The sequence below is a fragment of the Chanos chanos genome, chromosome 10 (assembly GCF_902362185.1).
Source record: "Chanos chanos chromosome 10, fChaCha1.1, whole genome shotgun sequence".
Taxonomy (NCBI): Eukaryota; Metazoa; Chordata; class Actinopteri; order Gonorynchiformes; family Chanidae; genus Chanos; species Chanos chanos.
This window is the reverse complement of record NC_044504.1, coordinates 7408341-7426410: the sequence shown is the minus strand read 5'-3', so window position 1 is coordinate 7426410 and position 18070 is coordinate 7408341. Positions and strand designations below refer to the sequence as shown.

General features: G+C 43.0%; 1 protein-coding gene across 2 annotated transcripts in view; it reads left to right on the top strand.

Moving 5' to 3' along the window:
- The window catches only part of rbms1b (RNA binding motif, single stranded interacting protein 1b), a 33893-nt gene that overhangs the window by 11616 nt on the left and 4207 nt on the right, over positions 1-18070 (top strand). For both annotated transcript variants that reach the window (XM_030785853.1, XM_030785854.1), the window contains exons 2-7: positions 2923-3107; positions 7711-7769; positions 10795-10886; positions 15472-15629; positions 16468-16547; positions 17369-17484. In XM_030785853.1, the coding sequence (XP_030641713.1) occupies positions 2923-3107; positions 7711-7769; positions 10795-10886; positions 15472-15629; positions 16468-16547; positions 17369-17484 (690 nt within the window). The remainder of the gene's footprint in view (positions 1-2922; positions 3108-7710; positions 7770-10794; positions 10887-15471; positions 15630-16467; positions 16548-17368; positions 17485-18070) is intronic.

Here is an 18070-nt window from a genome sequence, read left to right as displayed (position 1 = left end):
ATGTTATATGCAAATTAGTAGTACTTCAGAATTTCTGCCTGGATAACACCATGATGAGACGTGGATATTTGAATACATTGTACATTCCACATTAAAATCCCCATGTCCAAGAAGTAAACATCCCCATATAGCCAGATAAACACACCATCATGAGTTAAGGCTTTTAGAAAGACAGATTTACTCAAAAGACATAGACCTACATCAGTACTATTAACCTGTTAGCCCATTCCACTCGTTATGGCGTTATTTGCCCATTTTACTGTCGATAGTAAGTTTATTTGTGATTAGTTCCAACCATTCATTGGCTGTTTAGCACTGATTAGTTTTGTTTCGTGGTACTTGTTTAGATAACGTTCTTAAGATTCAAAGATTTTCTCAAATGAACACTTTATTTTGTGACTTTTCAATGTTGGCCTTTCGGTTTGCTCTCCCAACAACTGAATTAAAACTCTAAACTCAGTCACCTGAGAGTATTTTACCTCAGTCATTAAGATCTCAATTGTCACTATTTGTATACTGTCTGTTTACTGTAGTCTCTGACAGTACTTATTGGTAGTAAAAACCTATGATGTTTTGTGTAAAAAAAAAAAAACACGGAAAAAAAAGGTCCAAAAAATGGTCCATTAACAAAATCATATGGTATTCCAAGTGCATCCAAATAGACATTCTTCTGCCAGACTGAACATTTCAGCAAGTTTGTAAGAAAGTCAAGTCTGCTTTGCTGACTCACTGTTTGTAGGTTTAGAGCAGAGACCAAAACCTTTTTTATTATTTAACATGTTGGAACAAGTATATTTATTAGAGGTAAGCCGGTGGTTTTATAGGTCACAGAAAATATTAATGATCTGGGTCTGATTGGGGTATTTTACGCTCGTTGGTTTTCATGTTTTATTTTTTTGTCTTTCATCATGGAGGGATCTGTTTATCATTGCTTCTGAAATGAAGAATAACAGGAGTGGTAGCTTAATTTTTCTCTGAATGGGACAAAGGAAAAAAAAATGGGGTGGGACAAAGGAGAAAAAGATCAATGGATATTTTAGGGCAGGCACACTTAAGGAGAGGTCATGAACTGAGCCCTGTCTTCAGAGTTAATTGTCAAGGCGTTGGTTGTTGTCCTTTTGAAAAGGTGGCAATTCTGAAGGAGGCATTTTACACACACTTCAGAGACATATCGAATGCTTGAGACGTACCCTAATAGAAAGCTGCTCCAAAAGAACCGGGAGAAAACTCTTCATACTCCTCGTTGCCTCAGATTCAGACGTGAATTTCAGTAAGAGAGTTAAGCAAAGAAGACGACCTCTCATTTGGAGCGCGTCCAGCGGGAGATTGCTCAACTGTCACAGCTTCATTCCTAAGATGCCATTCATTTCCTCTCGCGTGATTTCCCGAAAGGAGGGAGGTCTGTAATCAGTGTCTAACACACACACACACACACACACACACAGTGAGAGAGAGAGAGAGAGAGAGAGAGAGAGCACACTTAAAAGAGAATGGCTCTTCAGATTAGAACATCTGGGCCCATAGAAAAAGGAGGGAAGTGATTGCTCAATCACGCTGGGGGCCTTTTATGGGGCAGAGAATAGAGGGAGAACATACGATTCTCCTCAGTGTGGTGACAGCCATCTGAGAGCTCACAGAAATCCTCATTGTTCCATATAAAAGATCCAAAATATGTTTTTAGATGGTTGAAAATACATTTTGCTCTATTGAGAAGATTAAGTAAATTCATTATGTGAAAGCTCTGACCTGACACGTTTACAAAAGGCACATATGGCGTCAATTCAATTTCAATCTAAATAACACACCAGCGTACACGCCATAGACTCCTTCACGTTGTTGCTGTGTGTCATATGTTTCCTGTGGCTAACTTGCGTTCCCTGACGTTCATCTCTGATTGGTTCTCTGACATGTGAAGGGCTCTGCAGGCCAGTTGTTCCCTGTGTGTGTAAAAGGTGTCCGGGAGCATAGTGTTAGTAGTTGGCAGCTGACAAGGCTGTTGGAAAGGATTTTTTTTCATTCAGTAACTCCTTGAGTCAGAGACTAGGTAATTAAAGTGAAGCAGAGGGCATTGGTTTCACAAAAGGAGAGGCAGAACCCGTCTGTGGGTCGCTAAAATAACGTTCCGACACCATTTTAGTCAGCTGACGTCCGGCAGCCTGGCGAAATAGAAATAGAAGACAGTGCAGTGATGTCATAGAGGAACATTCAGAACCCCCTAAATCCACTGTCTTATTGGCTTCCACTGGAGTAGTACCTTCTTTTAGAACCTTTAGAGTTTCTCCTTCAAGCGTGACACTCCTAGGTCAGAGCTACAGGTCCCGGTGGACTCGTTTTGTGCTTACCACTGCGCTCTGCACTGCGGATATGTGTCAAAGCACTGTGACATATTAATCCTCAAACTGCTCAATAGAGGCATGCACAGCATGGAGTATTGGAACACACTGCGAAAATCTAGGCGTTTGGAGCCAGAGTTTAATGTGCTGGCTACCCAGGAAAATGGCGCAGGTTTAGTGGGGTGCGGTTCACTTTTGTCATTAATCCCAGCATTTTGTCGGTGTTTTAGGGGAGGGTCTGGGCAAACATCCTTAGACCAGAGGGCCTTGAGTATCTCTCACATACTGACGTGACCACTTTGCGTCAATCTGCATAATGACTGCAGCATAGCTGGGTGGGATTAGCCAGTCTTCACTCTGCAGGATCTTGGTAAACTTCTGTTGGTTTAATAAATGTCAGTTGTTGAATAGTCAGTGCATTGAATTAAGTTGACTGAAATCATTGGGACCTGAGAAAACTCTCTGCCTGTTTTCTTTCTCTCTGTCCTTTGTTACTTGTCGATTAGGACAGAGATGATGTTTACTTTTCACACTCAGCTGTTGTTTTGTCTTGACCTCACACTATTTTGTGCCTTTTTCCTTTTGGCAGCCCCCTGTTGGCCCCACCTCCCACCCCATGGCTCCACCCAGTCCTGGCACCCACAGCAACACCAACAATAGCAGCAGTAGCAGCAGCAGCACTGCAGGCTGGGAACAACTCAGCAAGACCAATCTGTACATCCGCGGGTTACCCCCAGCAACCACCGACCATGACCTGGTCAAGCTCTGCCAGCCGTGAGTACACTTCCTTTCATCTGTGGAGGTTTCGATTGGCTATTGATTTTCTCGGCCCCATCACCTCCCTCTTCACCCACGAGGCGCACACAGGCTTGGAATCAGAACAGGAGTTGCGCTCCTTAGTGCCTTTGGTCCAAAGTGTTATTCTCATTGTTGAAAGCTGAAGAAAACCAAAGTCTCCAACATATGTTGTTCCTCACCAATATCAGCAGGCGCAGTTTGAGTCAGAAAAACATATCACGGTACCAAAGACTGATTAAGTTTCACTCAGGAAATAGTCTCTAGACGTCAGTCTACCATGTCAGTGTGTTCCCAGTGAATACACAGCGAGAATAAATTCTGAGCTGAGTTGCTAGTTGTTCCCCACAGATTCTCTTGGTAGCGTTCAAATATCCATTAATTTAAACGCATCAAGTTTAATCCAGCATGTCATTGGCTCTAGATCAGTTTGACTTGACATCGTAATCTCTGCCCCATGAATATCAATAAAATTTCCAATTTGATTTATTGTCGTATTATTTCTTGAGCAGGCACATTCGGTAGTCTTCGCATCCTCAATTGGACACAGCAATTACAAAGAGACGCCCTCATCTTTATGAGCCGACTCCACGAAGGTTTACGAAAATGTGTCTTTGTGTCAAATTGTTAGACACTTCCCTCACAGGACTCTACATTAAAGGGGGTGGGCAGGGCACATAACGAGAAATCATGTCTTCAGCTTTGTCCAGAACTTTGACATAATTTCTGAAATGGGGCAGGATTACTGGACTGGAACTCTAAAGAGTCTTGTGAGTGATGGGGACGGGAGGGGGAGGGGGCTGCCGTGGTTAGTGGATATGGTGAATCACCTACTGCAGAGGCAGAGCTGAGAGGAGCATTACATTTTAATTAGAAATGAAAAATGATATTGATGACTGCAAGGACAGATAGGAGAACTGTGATGTATAGCGATACGCGCGGCCAAGGGAACGGCCTGTCCTCTCGCTTATATTCCAGGGGCCGCCATCCTCGCCCGTTCCCAACCCCGAGCTCATTTTGTTATTTTAGAACCTGATGCTCGCTGAGACCACTGAGGTGACTTTGAGATCTCATTTTCTTCTCCTGAAGCTGCTGCGGTCTAGCTGCTCACTCCACCCCCCCTCCCCCCACCCCCCCTTCCCTAACAACCCCACCCCCCCCCTTCTGCAATGAGATGTTGACTTTGCAGCACGTTCAGTTTCTTTCTTCCATTCTCTGTTCTACACCAGCAGCATTTGCAAAGGAAAACAAGCTTGTTTTAACACTCCAAAGTTTAGCCGCGCGTCATTTTCCAGATTAGTTAAATGGCACGTGGTCACCCCTTTCTTGTTTCTTGTTTAATTAACAATGCGGTTACGTGCAGTATAGCAAAGAGCAATCTGGGTTTTTTTTACCCATCGCTTTAAAAGGTATAGAAACTTTTCCTAAGGTGTTTTTTTTAATAATGAGTTCAAGTGATAGCACAGACCTATCCCATCTGCATCTCAAATGAGAAACTTTCCCCAACACAATGAGTGTGAATGACATGGCACAATCTCTCTCTCGCTCTTAAAAAAGCAAACGTGGCTAGCCATTTAAGGTTCTGGATTAGTATTAAAGGGTCAGAACAGCGTGATCTTGTAACTGTTTTTAGCCTAATCCTATCCTGATAGCTAAAGCGATTTTACCTTTGACCTTTAAGTTCATACCAGATAACTTTTCAGAGACACATCATCCTCCTTTACCAAGCAAAGATGAATGTAAATACTTGACATTTTGACCTTACACGTATCGTTAATTTAATAGTTGGAAATGTAGAAAATTGTGGTGTTGACTGATATGATGTGACAAATATTTTATGGGACAACCCTCTCATAACTCACATTTTCATATAGATTGGAGGCATTCTGAGGAGTCCTAAAGTCACACATGTCCTGGGTAGTTTGAAATAGAAATGCTGGTAAAATTAGGATAGTGTCCAGTGTTTTAAATTACATGTTTACTGTATTAAAAAGACTTGAGTCAGTTTCATTTGCACCATAAGTGTGGTTTGTCTCTCTTATCTGCATTTTTTCCCATTTAAATGTGCTACTATATTGACTTTATTTTAGATTCATGGTTTTTCTGGGAAGCCTATTTAAAAACCGTCTCTGGTCATACCTGTTTGATATCCTCAGTTCATAGGATACCTTTAAAGGTATATGTCAAACCGTGCCTACTTTTTTTCTTTTTTGGTCTCTTGTTTTTCTAGGTTTAGATGTCAGCATGTTTTTGTAATGTGAGAAATAAGCCACTGTTCAGGGATCAGGCTGACTATTGTATATACATGAAAATCTGCATAAAATGTCAGATGTCTCAAAGTTTTTAGCGATTTAAAGAAAAGCATATCTCGCCAATCTGTGACACCATAGCCCAGGATTAGGAGAGCTGTTAAATATTCTCTGAGCTACGCAGGCTCTCTGCTTGGGACAGCCATGAGTCAGGGGTAGACAATACCCCCGCGAGCATAACTCACTCATCGTGCTTGCCGTGTAGACAGAAGAATAACCCTCGGTGGTGTCTACAGAAATCAATAAGCATGCGGTGAATGGAAACATGAGCCCTGATTAGGCTGTGTAATGGGATGAATGCCGGGCAGAGGAGGCAGGTGAAATGAGAGTTGCATTGTTCTCCCAGCTGCCTCGCTCACAGGGCCGTCATTCTATCTGAGCAAAGGCCGTTCGTCCCTTCGCTGGCCGCCGCGGCCCTTCCAATCCAATTGTAATAGATTTTCAGTGGGAGCTAATGGAAGGACGTTCTAATGGTCGAGTGCCAGTCTTCGGACGGGCCCCGTGTTTTTTCTGTAAACTGAAACGCAGCCCGTCTCGGTAAGGCCCTGCCCCCCCCCCCCCCCCCGAACCTCTCGTGAGATGTTTCAGAGATGCTCTTATGCTCTGCTGCGAGTTGTGGACGTAACTGTATTTCGCTCGGTCACCGTTGCGCCTTAGAAAGTAGCGTCGTTACGGGATTTTTTTTAACCAGTTTTTTGGTCTTTATTTTGTTCTTTTTACTTGTCTCTCAAAGCTGTTGGTTTGAACCTGTACTGTACAATTTGCACATGTATTGTAAGCTGCTCAGGGAGCAGTAAGAGTGCAGGGAAGGGTGGGGGGGGTTGCAGCAGTGATTCCGGTAATTGATTAATTTTTGGGTCAATTAGTAGGAATCCTTCATCCTCAGGGCTCTTTACCCAGTAGAGCAAAGCAGGAGGTCACACGTGCCCGGAGAGAAGAGCCGACGCTTTAAAAGCCATCCTCCGTAATTGGATTTCAAATCTCATGAAGGTTTTTGGTATTTAGTTATTAATTGAAGGGTTTTAATGACGTTTTTTTTTTTTTTTTTTTCACCTCTTCGACTCCTCGGATGGCCGTGGGTGTGTATCTCGCCAGACCTGACAGGTTACAGTACACGCGAGATGAGAGGTCATCTCTGCGCCCTCCATTAAGAGTGGGAGAAAAACATCAAACATCTCCCAATGGAGGACAAAGGTTATCCTTCCTCTCACATGTGTGGGGTTGCGTTTCACCATGGCCTTTATATTGTGCTCATAAATCACTCATCAACTCTGAAGCATAATTCTCTGTTGCAGCCACTCCTCTCTTTTGATGGTTATGCGTATTTTGTCCTTCAGAAACACAAAAAAGGGTGACAGAGAGTACGTTTTTTTTTTTTTTTTTGTCACAGGTCTCTAGCCACCATTTTGTTGTCAGCTTATGTATACCTAGGTGGATCATTATGGGAAAAGAACCTCCCAACTGCAAGCGGCATGTGTTTGGGGGGTCAAGGCGAAGTTCATTTGTCAATGCTGACATCAACAGAGTGGTGAAATACATTTACTGACGGTGGATTTTTTTTTTTTTTTTTTGCTCCTCTGTCAGAGTTGACAGTTTTGTGGTTGTCTTTCTTGGAATTTAAGTTAAACTGAAACTGTTTTCTTTGCATTTGTGATGATAACTAAACTTCCGTCCTGCCTCAATATGCTGGGACTTCATGTAATCATGATTTACTCCACGTTACAGAGCCTGGTTGCCCAGTTTCATTGTATAGGAGTATAGCGTGTAGCAGGGTTTCCGCTGGGATTTTTTCTTACCGACTTGAAATCAAATGTGTCTAATGTGTCTTTGCAGCTTGCAATGCACTTAAGCTGCGTCACTCTCTCCTCCTCCAAGCTGTTTCCCTGTCAAAAACACACATGTCCTGTTTAGGGCTAGCCTTCGTTATAGCTACGTTTTTTAATTTATCAGGTTTTTTCTTTTGTCAATTTTACCAGGCAAAAAAACGTAATTACCAGCTAACGGAAATCCTGGCGTGTAGCAATTTTGTAAAGAAATTCTGAGAAAATCTTCACTGAAAAACAGGTTCCTCTTTTACATGCTTAAGAGATGATGTCATAAGTACGCAACCACTTCTCTCTCTCTCTCTCTCGCTCTATCTCTTCCCTTCTCTCTCTGTCTACATCTCTTCCCTTCTCTCACTCTCTCTCTCTCTGTGGTCAGTGACTGACTGAAGCTAGTTGGTGTTGTAATGTGTTTAACACTGACATTCTTCTTCCTGGTTCTTTCTTTAGGTATGGCAAGATAGTATCAACAAAAGCCATCCTGGACAAGACTACAAATAAATGCAAAGGTGTGTATGTGTTCTATGCTTTCTGCAAGCATTCTCTTTCATGCTTTGTACTAGTACACACATTACTACTGAGACTCACAAGCTGCTGGCTGTCACACTTCAGCATGAGAATCAAATCAATGCTTAGAGACCATATGAATTAAGGGGGCTTACGCTTCATCTGTCCATGATTACACTGGACTTCATTTTTAGAACAAAAGACTTAATTAAATAGAGTTCAAACTCAACTTTGTTGCCATATGTCACAAGGGCTTTAGCATTCCTATTCATGAAGAAACGTCGGGACAATATGCAGATAGAGGACAAAACAATGACTGTTTACTCGACAGAATGGCCGAGTGGCCTCAGTGCAGTTCTTGGAGGACCTGTCTCTGAACTGGTCTGTGTCATGTTACTGTGGTGTGGTGTGCCAGACGAGAGGGATATGAACAGGTTGGTACTGGACTAACTGGGATGTTTGATTACGCAGACAGCTTTGGTATAACCATGTTTGCTGTGTTTGTCCTCGATGGATGGGAAGGTCTCCTCCACTAGTTTTCTGTGCTATGGAAAAAAGCTTGTAGTGGCTTTACGATTACAGGCAAACGTGTTGCCGTACCAAATAATAATGCAGCCGGTGGATCCGTTCTTGGCGGTAAAGGCAGTAAAAGTTCACCAGAATTGCCACTCTGTCGTTATATTTGCTTCAGCCACCACAAAAGATTATAGGCGTTAGGGTGTCGTCCCCAAGTAACAGTAAGTGTTACAGCTACACAGAAGATGACTAGAAAGATGAACTGCTATGAATTTAAAACTGTGGATTGTCTCACCAGTAACATTGATACTTCCTAAAATCAGGGACAGTTAATATAGTTTTGGTAACAAGCAGAGCAAGCTTATTAACTTCACACTATGTTGTCAGAATTTGAATCTCGTCCCTGTTTTAGATTTAGTGTTATATGGCCTAATTACAGTATCTCAGGTCAAGTACATTCATTTTATCCATGTGTTATCTTAGTGTTCACAACATTTTTATCACTAACCGTTTTTGGTGTAATTTATGAAAACTCTTATTAATTTGCCACTCGCAAAAAGGATGTCAGTGGGCCTCGTGTGATCTGTGAATAAACTAAATATCCAAAAGGAAGCTCAAGTTAATCGGCTTTACAAGTGGTTCCTTTTTTATTCTTTCTTTTTTTAAACATAGTATTTGTTTCCCTGATGGCACAAGTAACCAGACTGTTTGGATTTATGCAGTGTTGACACTGCCAACAGACTTGGCATTGTGCATTGCTGTATTCTGTCACCTCACTATTATGTGGGGCAGGGGGATTCTGGGAATATAACAAATGAAAAAAAAAAGAAGTATGTTCTAAGATTTTGAAGGACGTACACCTGTTTGTCTCCATCCCACCCTTGGTTCGTTCAACTGTGCTCAAACTCACGACTGCTTGAGCTCTAGATTATAATTACAACAAACCTAAGTGTAATGCCCGCGTTGCTTCTTAAATTTGTCATTTGGAGCGCGGTTTTAGCATTTTGGCTTTGACGGCATAGCAACTGTTGTGAATGATCATACCCCTCCCCCATATGTTTTAGCTACTGCGCGCTGTCTTTTTGTCATTGGTCATCAATAACGAATGTCCGTTTTAATTACAGAAAACGTTAGCTAAACGTTAGCTGTTCATAGTTTTGTTAATCACCACTCTGGTGTTTCCCCGCAGCTAACGGCTCGGTCACTGCTCATCCTGCAGTGTTATTTATGTGTTTGTAATCTCGCTCATCTGAGCCAACTCACACCTCACACGTTCCACCTCAGTGATGAGCGCGTTGTTAATCCCTTCCCGTGGGTCTCACCAGGGCCTTCGCTGAGTTGGCAGCACGCTCCGCTCCAAATCTGAGGTCTTGTCTTGGTTAAAGCACCTTCACCTTGAATGGCGATACAGTTATGTACTGCATGTCACCGTGCGTCGTTTCGACACGGTTCAATATATCCCTGGTGTACGTCATAGATATTAATAAAAAATAACCGCGGAAGTGTGTCGGTTTGATAACCTGCAATTTCCATCATGAACTCTCCAAAGGGAATAACGCTGAAAGCCGGTGTCAGTCACACAAGGCTAACATCACATGGAACCACCACTGCGCGTTGTCATATGTGGTGATAGCGGTTTGTAACATGGGAGGATAGTAAAGACGTCGCTCTGTTTAGAGTGAAGCAAATTTAGTAAAAACTGTTTTTCTACACGATATATATTTAGATTGGTTTGTCTTATTTAATTTGTTGTTTTAGCACAAGCTGTAAGGCTTGATCACAGAAAAGAAGGTCTTGATTTTGTTTAAAGTACTTACAGTTACACAGTGGCTGCTTACTTTCTGCTGTCTGTGACATGTTTGTCCACAATCTTTAGGGATGGACCGTGTGGAACAGAGGTATATTTGTAGTTTGGACGTATTTGCTGGTTAAATATAGCAACAGTAGCAGGGAGGCACTGACTGCAGGTTTGGCTTGGCCGCAGCCTCAGGAGACAAAGAGCCAACCTGATCTCTGCACCCCACACCAACAATGTGCTGCCCCTGTGCTTTCAGTTCTCTCTCTCTCTCTCTCTCTCACACACACACACACACACACACGTACGTACGTACAGTTCGGCACACAAGTACAAAAATATCATATTGTGTACACACACTCACAGATTGAGGACAGGAAAACGTAGAGGTCAAAGCTTTGGGCAGAGTGTTGTTCCTGTTTAGTTTAAATAGATTCCCTTAACTGTTGCATACAACCATTCCGTTTTGAATATTATGATATTTTTCATTTTCACAGTGTACCATAATCACCATTCATATAATAGGTGGAATTATGATATGTAATGATAAGAATAATAATTGCTTTTAATTGTAATAATTATTGTTTTTGAGAGGGCACACCACACTGTGGTATTTTTGAAATGCAGGGAACAACGCAACTACCATGAAATGTCCAGCCAAACTCACTCCCCGGAGTATTATCGTCTGAAATTTGAATGTGCACTCTGTCTCCTAGGTTACGGCTTTGTGGACTTTGATAGCCCTGCTGCAGCTCAGAAGGCTGTCACCGCTCTGAAGACAAGCGGGGTCCAGGCTCAGATGGCAAAGGTGAGGCTTCCGCTCCGAACCAAACAAGGTCAAATAGGTCGGGTCCAGAGTCCACAGGCAGTCCAGGCACTGTTCCTGAGGCATGGTGGTTTTTTGAGCCTGAAATGTACTTGATATGAGGATACTAAAGTATGGTCATATTGGCTTTAGCCCGGACAGCACATGATTGTTGGCTCATTCTCCATTTATAGACGCTGCTAAACCTCTGCATTACATAGATAGAAAGGCATTCTGCTGAAAGCTACATATTTGTGAATGTATAGTGTGTAACTTCAATGCCAGGAGGTCTGTGTGTGTGTGAGAGAGAGAGAGAGACAGGGAGTGTTTAGGGATCTGTCCCCTGGGTTGTGCTGACAAGAAGGGTGGAGTGAGTAGAGTAACACAGCGATGACAAGAGTGACATTAAGAAACAGGAATTCTCCCCCAGGACACGTGTCTCTGTCAGAGATCCTCTGTGTGTGGGTGTGTGTATGTGTCTCTCAAATGTGTGTGTGTGTGTGTGTAGGTGTGTATGTCTGTTTGGGTTTGTCTCTCAAATATCTGCATTAATGCATGCACGTGTTTGTGTGTGTGTGTGTGTGGGAGAGAGAGAGAGTGAGAGCACAAGAGTATTTTCATGTATGTTTGTGTATCTTTTTTTTGTCCTTGTGTGTGTGTGTGTGTGTGTGTGAGTAGATGTCTTTGGTGTTTCTGTCAATGAGAAAATACACTGGAACATTTTTGTCCATTCTCAGACAGGCTTGTACCACAGAATCTGCTCATACATACAGTCTTTTCTGTCACACATGCGATTACATTGTCTGCAGCCTGATCCTAACATCTCATTGAGTCTCTTCCTGAGAAGTATCAAGGTGTTGGCTAGAAATGGGCCCATCTCAAAGGAATCTCCTTTAAAGACTGAGATGAAAGGCTTTAGAGCACTGTGGCTTTTCCCAGTCCTTACCACCAGCATTCCCATTCAGGAAGCTCTATTCAGTCTTAATGGGAAGTCACGGTGGCTTATGTCTATATGAAAAGGGGTTAGACCAGAACGTTATAAGAGAAGGATTACGACTGCCCAAGGATTTGCAGCTGCGCTGGCTTCTCTGGCTCCAACTTTCCCTTTCACAATAAGTCACATTTCTCGCAAGACTGTGTGAGAATGTGTGAATGTGTCATATGCGTCTTTGTTTTTATACAGTTATCCTGGTTTATGGGGACTTAGCTGTGTAATGGGTGAAAACTAGCTCTTTTTTTTTTTTCCAGCCTAGTCTCTAGGTGGGAGTCAATTGGACCGAGATTTCACATTGTTGGTCTTCAAAGGATAGCAGTGCCATAATGACTGGGAACAAGGTAGTTTACATTCCTGGACAGACGAAAAGGAAGTAAATAATTGGAGGTAGCCATGGCAACGGGCCCTGTAAAACCCGTTGGAAATCAGGCCTAAAAAGCCAAACAAGAATACTAAGATTCAGTGCCCCGTGAGTCTCCACGGTAGACGGCAAACTTTTTGTAGTGCCTCTTTTTGGCCATTTAATTCCTGGTTAAATTAGAGCTGCTTTTCTTTGGAGGGGGGAGGGATGCTTGAGTTTAATGTAGGTTTTTTGTTAGAGGTGAAAATCCTTTCAGTTGGCTTTATTTTATTTTTTTTCTCGTCGCTACACTGTTTTTTTTTTTTTTTTTTGGATTATAATGAACTCTTTAACAGGTGTCGTGTTTCTAGAGGCTTTCTCTTTGTCTGCTGTTGGACCAGCTTCAGCAGTTTCATATTCGTTATTACTACATTATTATTATTAATAGTAGGGTCGTATGATTTTTCAGTTATATCTGAGCGCTTTCTTGGGAAGTTTATTCTCGTTCTGAATCTTTCCATCTGCCCTTTTTTTGGTTTTTTTTTTTAAATGCAAAGCAGTCAACAGTTTAAAGCTTTCAAAGCTACAACAGATAAACTCTGTATGAAGAAAATAAACATTTAAAAGGAAACATAAGAAAGAAAAAAAAAAGGAAAATCAGAGAAATGGTGAAACGAGGTCTCTGGAAATCCCAGGACATCCTTATAAGGAAATGATCTTTGGTTTACTTATTATTTCTTCCTGTTTGTATAAAATTCCCCTTCATCATTTACACAGTACGAACAGGATTTTCCAAAATATCTTAAATTGAAGGTTCAAAATGAAGTCTCGATAATGCCAAATTGTCACCCTAATCAGATCATTTTGTATTATGTTGAAAAGGTGAAGCTGACAGGAAGAATAGGAAATGCATATTACAAGACTCCTTTTCTTTGTTGGGGTTGGTGTTTGCAGCACATACAAGTCAACATGTCGTCCTTGGGAGATTTCAGCGTCACCTTGTTTGTATCATAAACAGATGGTTTCCCATCAACAGTGCAGGCAGTGAATGTTTAGAGCTGTCTCAGTTCTATGACCCCGCTCTGTCTCTCTCTCTCTCTCTCTCTCTCTCTCTCTCTCTCCACCCCAGCCCCCACCTCTTTCTGCAGGGCAGGGCTAGCAAGCAAACAGTAATCCAGTTTTAGCACAAGCTCTCTGACTCTCATTGAGCACACGCCTCAGTCACATGACAACCAGTGACTGACTGTTCTGCTACTGACCCGGTTCACGCTTCAAAAACAGATGTCTTCTCTCTCTCCGTCTCTCTCTCTCTCTCTCCCTCTCATTCTGCCCCCCCCCCCATTCTGTCTTTCTTTCTCTCTCTCTTTCTCATTGTGTCTTACCCCCTTTCTCTCTCTCTCTCTCTCTCTCTCACACACACACACACATACACACACACACACACAGTCAGGCAGACATGTGCCCTGGTCTGTTTCAGGACGCTGATCTAATGTTCCTCAGATGACGGCTGTGTTTATGTGATGCAGGGAGAACCTGGCCTTCAAAAGAGTCCCTGTCAGGGCACAGCATAATCACCTGCAGCCTGCCTTTGAAGTGCTTTGTACATTACTGAAGACATTTCACATGCTCTGAGTGTCTGCTTCTCCTAAACACACTCTGACTCCTCTGTGATATCTCTGCTTCATACACTGCCTTATAGTGTAATATCTCTCCTTATTATCATTCATCTGAAAAGAAAAACATACCACACACGCACACACACACACACAAAAAGCAACACTGGAAAGTAGTATGGTAGACAAGGATAAAATTGACTGTTACTGGTCAGGTCTTGAATAAAATGCCAGCTGCTAAGGTCTCCCACAGGAGGAAGTAAAACACATTACATATCAAGCCCCTATCACCATTAAGGCGCCAGTGAGTCATTAAGGCATTAAGGCCAGTGTCTGTTCTTGCCTCTGACTATAATCATGGCAGGAAAGAGGGCAGTCCACCTCTGCTTAACCCTCACGCCCTTCCATGTTATTTCTACCACAGTCTGCGACAGCCCAAAGCCTCACTTCCACTCTCATCTGTCTGTTGTCTCAATCTCTCCCCCTCTTTCTCTCTTTCCTTTCCACGTCCACCGCTGCTATCCATCTCTCTCTCTCTCTCTCTCTCTCTCTCTCTCTCTCGCTCTCTCTCTCGCTCTCTCTATGTCAGATTTACTACCTCTCTCCACGGCTTCATCTCTTTCTGTCTTACTCCACCACCTCCCCCCACTTCCCTCCATCTCTCTCTCTCTCTCTGTCTCTCTCTTCTCCACCCTCTTTTGATTGACCGCCTCTCTCTGGGTGCAGCTCTGGGTGCAGCTCTGGGTGGGGCTTGGAGCTTCACTTGCCGTGGCTAATAGTGAAATGTTGATTTTTCTGTCAGCGTATTACCCCAGTAATCCAATCCCGGCTCTCTCTCCGGCTGGGCCAGAATGCAGCAGAACACTGATGAATATTAATGACGCGGGCCGGCCCAGCTCCCTGGAGACGCGTCTTCGTGTCTTATGTTTCTGCTGATGCTATTGAAACCCGGGGCAGGAAATCAGCTGATGCAGGCTGGAACCGCACAAGGCCTGCATGCAAATGGCTGCTCATCTCTATTCATGGGGACCCTATATTAACTAAAAACCCCAGCCAGATTAAGGAGAGTGAGTTAGAGAGAAAGAGAGAGAGAGTGACTTTGTGTGTGTGTGTGTGTGTGTCTGTGGGAGAGAGACAGAGAATTTGTGTGTGTGTGTGTTAGAGAGAGGTTTCTGGGGCACCTTTAACCCTGTAGCCGCAGGGAATTGTCATCCACACAGTTCTGTTGTTCTATACGTCGTCCAGGTGGCCATGTGATGGCTGACTAAACAATGTTTAAACCTTTTTTTTTCTTTTTTAATTTGCCCATGTGTGAGTTAAGTAGACGTCGAGAACGCGACTTAGGTATTTTCAACGTTTTCACAGGTGTGCGAGAAACTTGAGTGACAAAGGAAATTACTTTGTAACCACAGATTTGGCGGTAACGCGGCCACAGACACACTTCCTGGTCGTTGTGAAAAGGGAGGAATGTATGCGTCTGAAACCCCAAATCAAAACTATCACAAATCCGTCCATATTTCTGTCCTTTTTTCCTCCCTACACGCCAGGTGCTTCAACACACTACTCGCAGATGGTCATTGTGTCTTTTGTCTACAAAACACTCCTTTCTTCTCTCTCTCTCTCTCTTACTTTCACCTCCAGCAACAAGAACAGGACCCAACCAACCTGTACATCTCAAACCTGCCCCTCTCCATGGATGAGGGGGAGCTGGAGGGCATGCTGAAACCCTTCGGGCAGGTCATTTCCACCCGTATCCTCAGAGACGCCAACGGAGCCAGCCGGGGGGTCGGATTCGCAAGGTGAGGCCCTGCGTGTGTTTAGAGTGTCCTCTTCATGGCTGCTGAGGTCAGCACAGTTCTAGGCCTCGTCAAATATTTACTTCTAGAATAAGGGAAGTCTAAAAGTTGAGTTGAGTTCAGTTAACTTTCTGTTTACCGAATTGAGGGAACAAACTGAAAGTCCATTAATCAGTTCTACTTTAAGTCACATGTCACTTTTTTCGATGAACTGAACTGAAATTAATGCCCCAAATTTGCTCAGCTAAACTAAAAAGAAAAAAAAAAATCCCATCAAGTCATTTCTTAGTCACCAAACTCTCCCAGTATGATCATTTACTTCTTCTGAACTCCACAGACCTCAAATCTCTGATGTACTCAATGAACTTTTTCATGATTTACTGCTCTATCACGCTTAATTTGCTCCATGTCTGTGCGAGTACGGTTTCGTAACGACTGCGTCTACGTTATGGTAAAAAAAAAAAAAAAGAACAGCTCATGTGTGACTATAACACGTGAAAGACCAACAGTCATGTATGACTCACAAAGGAGCACTTATATCTGTTTCATTAGAACGTGTGTTTTTGTCTGAAAGCATATGTGTTTGTGAGTAAAGGTGTGTATTCATGTCTTAGCTTGTAGGTAATCTAAGAGAAAGATGTGAGTGTTTTAGCCCCGCGTGCACTCTTGCCATTTGCCCGTCCCCTGAAAGTGATTCAGCTCTTTGCTATTGATCGCAGCGATGAGAAATATTTCCTGGAAAGCGTTGCGTTTATAGTGTTTACTCTAAACATAAACCACATCCAAACCTGCTGCTGTCTGTCATGTCCTTGACTTACTGTTCGTGAATATGTCTCTTTAGGATGGAGTCGACAGAGAAATGTGACGCGGTGATTTCTCACTTCAACGGCAAGTTTATTAAGACACCACCAGGAGTAATGGGTAAGAGAAGCCATGTGTCAATTCTAATCAGTGCCTCCACGGCACGCTCACAAGAACAATCAGTCTACATTCATGAACGTTGCCTTTCCATCAGAAATCTGAATGAAAACAAACTGGAATACTGTCTGTCTGTCTACTCAAGCGTGTGGGGGATGCATTTCAAGTTATTGTTCATTTGAAACTGAAGTGGACTGCGAGAGAATGTGCATTTCTGAAACACCCATTTTAAATGAAGCTGTAATGTAGCAGTAATTGATTTGAGGGCTTGTTCAGGGTACTGGGGTGAGACAGCGTAGAATGTGTTGTCTTGTAGAGGGGTGTGTGTGTGTGTGTGTGTGTGTGTGTGTGTGTGTGTGTGTGTGTGAGAGAGAGTCCTGCATTAAGAGGCTGACAGAAGACTCCTCCCTGTATGACTCTCTATCTCTCTCTGAGCTTTCTAATTGGATTATTAGACTGAAATAGTTTCCAGTGCCACTAGGAAAGGGTTGGAAGGGATTAGGGAAAGGCAGCTCCTGAATTAGACATCTATATTGGTAGCGGTGTGGGAAGAGGGGTGGGCTTTACGAGGTGGGAGTGGTACAACTATGAATGACTGACAGGTCTGTGAATACCCGCAGCTGTCAATCTGCATTACATGTGGGATGCATTGTTGAAGAAGAATTTCTGTCTGTCTGTCTCTCTCTCTCTCTCACCCCAGTTTTTATGAATTTTGATAAGAAATAAAAGATAATAATTGTTACATTTTCACTCTCTCTCTCTCTCTCTCTCTCTCTCTCTCTCTCTCTATCTCTCTCTCTCTCTCTCTGCGTCTCTCCCCTTAGGCCCCTCAGAGCCATTACTGTGTAAATTTGCAGATGGAGGGCAGAAAAAACGACAGAGCCAAAATAAATACGTACAGAATGGACGTGCGTGGGCTCGAGATGGCGAAGCTAGACTTGTGAGTGCTGCCCCCACTTTCCCTCAACAGTAGCAATATGATATGGACATAACACACCATGGAGATTTTTTGTGTGTGTGTGTGCCCGTGTGCGCGTGTGCATGTGTGCGTATGTGTGTGCGTGTGCGTGCGACTGTGTGTAACTGAGGTGAACCACAACACACATGCCGACACAGAGAGAGATTGAGTCTCTCCTCCACATTTGACTTCTGCGCAGTGGTGGCTCGATGTCTCAAACGAAAGGGGTTTGGGTAATTAGCGAGAGAAGGTGCTGTTGTGCTTAGTTTGATTAAATCACTGTAAGTCACACAGGCCCTGGGAACCACAGCTTCCCTCCGGCCCTGTAAGGTTTGGCCCCCTTTTCTTTGTGATAGATGAAGGATATTTAAAAGAGCTGAGTAGCAGATTTTGGAAGTGAAAGTAAGAGGGCTGTTTATTGTGTTTTGGAGCGTTAAGACCTCTGCTTCAGAAACCTCAGAAGTGGAAACAGGAGAGAAGCTGATATACTTTCTGCGGTTAATTTAAAAAAAAAAAAAAAAAGAAAAGAAAAGAAAGAAAGAAAAAAATAGAAAATTAATTTTGAAAA